We start from the raw sequence: 4,458 nt of genomic DNA, 5'->3' as shown, positions 1-4,458 counted from the left end.
GAAGATGATGATGATAGTGAAAGTGAGAGTGATAGCGGAAGTGAGAGCGAGAGTGAAAGTGATGACCATAAAGAAGATGAAAAAGATAGTGATACTACAGAAAAAGAATCTAGTAATGGAGAAGAAAAAGAGTCAAGTAATGTAGAAGAAAAAGAAGTAAAGAAGGATGCATTCAAAAATGTTGAGAGAAAAGAAACAATTTTTAAAATGGTTGAAGAGTTTCCTCAACAAGAAACATTGGAAGATGTACTTTTAAAATTAAGTAATGTTAATTTAAATGAAGAATGGCTGAAAAAACCTGAAAACCAAGTACTTAAACAAAAGGCATTGTGTTTGTTTTATGAAAGATATCCAGAAGCAGTGTCTGAAATTATGTTTCCATTTGAACAAATTATTAACAAAGCAGAAAACAAACCAGATGAAGTCCAAATGGAAATATTAAAGAAAATAATAAATTCAACATTCATTATCAGAAAAAATGAAACAGTAACGCTTATGGAAATAGTTAATACATTACCAAAGAAAGAAGACACAAAAACAACAAGGAAAGATGATAATGAAAGTAGTAAAGATTATAGAGATGATAGGTCACGTAAAAGAAAAGGAAATGATGAAGAATATTCAAGAAGAGATGATCGAAATTATCGTGGAGATTATCGAAGAAATAATAGTAAATCATCAAGGAGTAGTTCACGAAAGAGAGATCGAGGAGGAAGACATTGATAATAATATTCTTTTGTTAATGAATTTGTTATTAGTTTGTGTTTTTTAGAAAGAAAAAAAGGAAAAAACATTTTTTATTTATTACATTCTTCAGAGATTGAAATGTCACAAAAGAAAATTGAAATATTTGACGATAATTATAAATTAGAAGTCCAAAGTTTGGTAAATAAATTTGAGATAATACATTGTGGTGGTTAATCAAACTAACAAAACATAGTTATCAAAGCAAAATTACTAAAGGTTGAAGCAAATGACTGTGACCCATATGGAGTATGTAAAATTGGAAAAGTCAAATATCGTACAGAAACAGTTAAGAAAACAACAGAGCCACAATGGAAAAGTGAGCCTATTATTGTTGATATTGAAAAGAATATGAAAGATGTTGTTGTAAGTGTTAATAGACATGGATATGTTGGGAATAAAATTGAATTAGGAAGTGCACGTATTTTGTTGTCAAGATTAGGAAATGATGTCTCAACTACTCAATGGTATGATTTAATTCAAAACAATGAAAAAGTTGGTAGTGTTCAATGTAGATTTAAACGACAAAAAACAGATAGAAGTAATGAAAGTGTTTCAAATGATGAACGAAAATGGGTTGATTTATTAGCTCAAATACATAATGTTATTGAACCATCTGGAACACAAATAGATAAATCATTTCAATATTATATGGGAACAATAGATAAAAGAAGTACAATAATGGAAAAGAAAAGTAGTGTCATTGGACCAATCATTGGATTTATTAAAATTATAATGGAACATCCAATTAATAATATTCATCTTGGTCAAAAAGGAATAATTCAAATTAAAGTTCCACCTTCTTTGAATTGTAGTAGTGATATTTGGACATTATTATTTCCAAATGGAATGACTGTTTCATCAACACCAAGAAAACCAATTTTTCTTCCATTATTTACTTCAAGTTTATCAAAACAAATGACATATTATGTTTTTCTTATTAGTGATACAGAAATTCAAGTTGATGGTCAAATATTATATGTACCAATTGCAATTGGTTTTGTATCATATCATCCTTTTTATGAAATTATGAGAAGAATGTTATTATCTATTTATGAACTTTGTCCAACACTTTCAAACCAAACAATGGATTTATTGGATGGAAGAGATGATTTAATAAAAATGACAATAACACAACCTTCAAGAACCACTCAAACACCAATGTTACTCAAATCGTCTTCTACATTAAATTCTACACCACCAAAATATCAACCAATTATCAAAGGAATCTATGAAATGATGTGTATTGAATATCTTGCATATGGAGGATATTCTCGTTATAAATATAATAATTTGAATATTGAAATAAGATTACCAGTAAAACATTCATTACCAGTATTTAATACATCTATTTATCCATTATTCTCTATATTTAATGTTTCAGGAATGACAACACTCTTTTTACTCTTAATGACTAATCTTAAAATTGTCATTTTTTCATCTCATCTATCTTTGTTAACAACTTCTATTGATAATTTAATTTCATTACTTTATCCATTCCCTCCAACACAAAAAGTTTTTGCTATTCTTCCTTATAAAAATCTTAATGTTTTATCAGGAAGTGATACATTCATTGCTGGAGTACCAAGTGAATATCGTGAAATAGCAAAAAAACAATTAGGAAATGAAGAATATATTGATGTTGATTTAGATACTGGGATGATTGAAATGAATGTTAGTAAGGAATTGTTAGAATTTCCTGTTGATCTTACTGTTGATTTACAAAAAGATTTGAATGAAGCTTTTAAAGAGAAATATTTGAAAATGGATCAACTAGGAAATGAGCCTTATGATGATAGATATTTTTTAACTGCTACTAATTCATTTAATCTCAAGGTAAGACTTGCTTATTTTAAATTTCTTACTAAATTATTAGAAGGTTACGATGAATTTATTAACTATGTTTGGGTTTCTGATAATGAAGTATTTGACTTTGATGTTTATTCATTCTTCTTAACAAAATCATTTGATTGTGAACCATTAATTAAACACTTTTGTGAATCAGGAACATTTTTAGAATATATTAAAGAACAAGGATTTGATAATGTTTTCAGAGAGTGGATTTCAAATAGAGTGTTTGATTGTTCATTAACAGATTTGTATAACTTCTATATTAAGGCAAAACGAATCACCAACATCACACCAGCAAATCAATCAGTAATAAAAGAGTTAAAAGACATTAATGCATTTACTATTGATTGGGAAGACTTAAAAAGATTAAAACAAAGTGAAAGTAGTATTCGTCTTACAAAACAGATGCAAAAGGACAAAAATTATTGTAATGAACTTGATAAATTTAAAATGGACAAAGAAAAACCAAAGGAAAAACATATTTGGAATGCAATTTTTGGTAGGTTTGTTGATGATATTCAAAGAAATGCATCTCCAGATATGGAAAAAGTTTATCAATGTGCAAGTAATCAAGCAGGAAGACATTTATTATTAAAAATATTAAGTTCTCAAGCAGACAAAATGAAATCAAAAGGTTGTCTTGAATATGAATCTTATGAAAATCTTCTTCAATTAATGAAAACACTTGTTGCTTATTGTAAAAGTGATAAAGATATAGAAACACCATTAGGAATTGTTGAAGTTGCTACAAAATATTGTTATAAAAAAGATGCTGTTACATACAGATTTCTTATTGATGATATTGGAATGGCAGAGATATGGAATAATAAAAATATATGGCATAGAGCATTTAATCAAACCATGGTTAATTCAATGAAAGAAATATATGGAAAGTTTTATTCATTACAACTACCTACAATTTGGAAAGGATGGAATCAACAACAACAAGCAAAATATAGAGAAAAAGAAGAAAATAGTTTAGTTACAACACTTCATATGATTGCAAAAAATATGAAAATCATTGGAGTATCAAATAAAATTATTTATGAAGTATTAGAAGATTGTGAGTCTACTGTACATGCATCTTCTGAAATTAAATCTGTTATTTCAAATGTTGTTAAGATTATTTTAGAAAATGACTCTTCATTAATCCATTAGTTTTATCTTTTAGTTTTGTTTCTTCTTTTTATCGTTTGTTACTATTCTATTTAAATCACTTATTATTTCTGTGACATTTCTTCCTGTAATCATTGAATGAATATTAACTGAACGAACAATTCCTTCACCATCAACAATGACTGTCGCTCTATTAGATACTCCTATAATAGAAAGTAATCCATAACTTTCTGATATTTGACGGTTTACATCTTCTATTAATTTAATTTCTATTTCTCCTATTCCTTTTTCATCTTTTCTTTCACATAATCTTTTGTGTGTTTCTACTGAATCTACTGAAACCCCAATCACTTCTGCATTTAATTCTTTGAATTTTTCAATATTGTCACTCAACTCTTTAATTTCTCTTGGGCAAACTCTTGAAAAATCTCTACAATAAAATCCAATCACATGATATTTCCCTTTCTCTGCTTCCATTTCATATTCTTTTATTTCTCCTTTGTAATATGCTTTCCCACGTATCTTTGGTGCTTTTTCTCCAACTTTGATACTTGGTTTGGTTCTTGTGATTGAATAATACATCTCTTTAACTTTTTTTATCATCCCTCCTTCTTCTTTATTTCTTATGTCCATACTTCTTTCTCTTCCATCTCTTCTTTTCAATAATTGTCTTTTCATTTCTTTTTTACTTCATCTCTTCTTTTTCTTTATTTTGATTATTATTTATACATTAAAGCAGAAAGAAGA

General features: G+C 27.5%; 3 protein-coding genes across 3 annotated transcripts; 2 read left to right on the top strand and 1 right to left on the bottom strand.

The window, feature by feature from the left end:
• Positions 1-372: 372 nt before the first annotated feature.
• On the top strand, positions 373-723 carry ENU1_009860 (hypothetical protein; the record flags this gene model as incomplete). Its single annotated transcript, XM_008856643.1, has 1 exon — positions 373-723. The coding sequence occupies one exon, from the start codon at positions 373-375 to the stop codon at positions 721-723; it is 351 nt and encodes a 116-aa protein (XP_008854865.1).
• A 102-nt stretch (positions 724-825) lies between these two features.
• ENU1_009850 (DENN (AEX-3) domain containing protein) lies at positions 826-3,753 on the top strand (the record flags this gene model as incomplete). The annotated part of the gene is made up of 2 exons (XM_008856642.1): positions 826-880; positions 941-3,753. The coding sequence occupies 2 exons, from the start codon at positions 826-828 to the stop codon at positions 3,751-3,753; spliced, it is 2,868 nt and encodes a 955-aa protein (XP_008854864.1).
• A 9-nt stretch (positions 3,754-3,762) lies between these two features.
• ENU1_009840 (peroxiredoxin, putative) lies at positions 3,763-4,389 on the bottom strand (the record flags this gene model as incomplete). Its single annotated transcript, XM_008856641.1, has 1 exon — positions 3,763-4,389. The coding sequence occupies one exon, from the start codon at positions 4,387-4,389 to the stop codon at positions 3,763-3,765; it is 627 nt and encodes a 208-aa protein (XP_008854863.1).
• Positions 4,390-4,458: the final 69 nt, after the last annotated feature.

This window comes from Entamoeba nuttalli (assembly GCF_000257125.1).
Source record: "Entamoeba nuttalli P19 unplaced genomic scaffold asmbl_2120, whole genome shotgun sequence".
NCBI classification, from domain to species: Eukaryota; Evosea; order Mastigamoebida; family Endamoebidae; genus Entamoeba; species Entamoeba nuttalli.
Note: the sequence above shows the minus strand (reverse complement) of the source record. Positions and strands in the feature narration are given on the sequence as shown.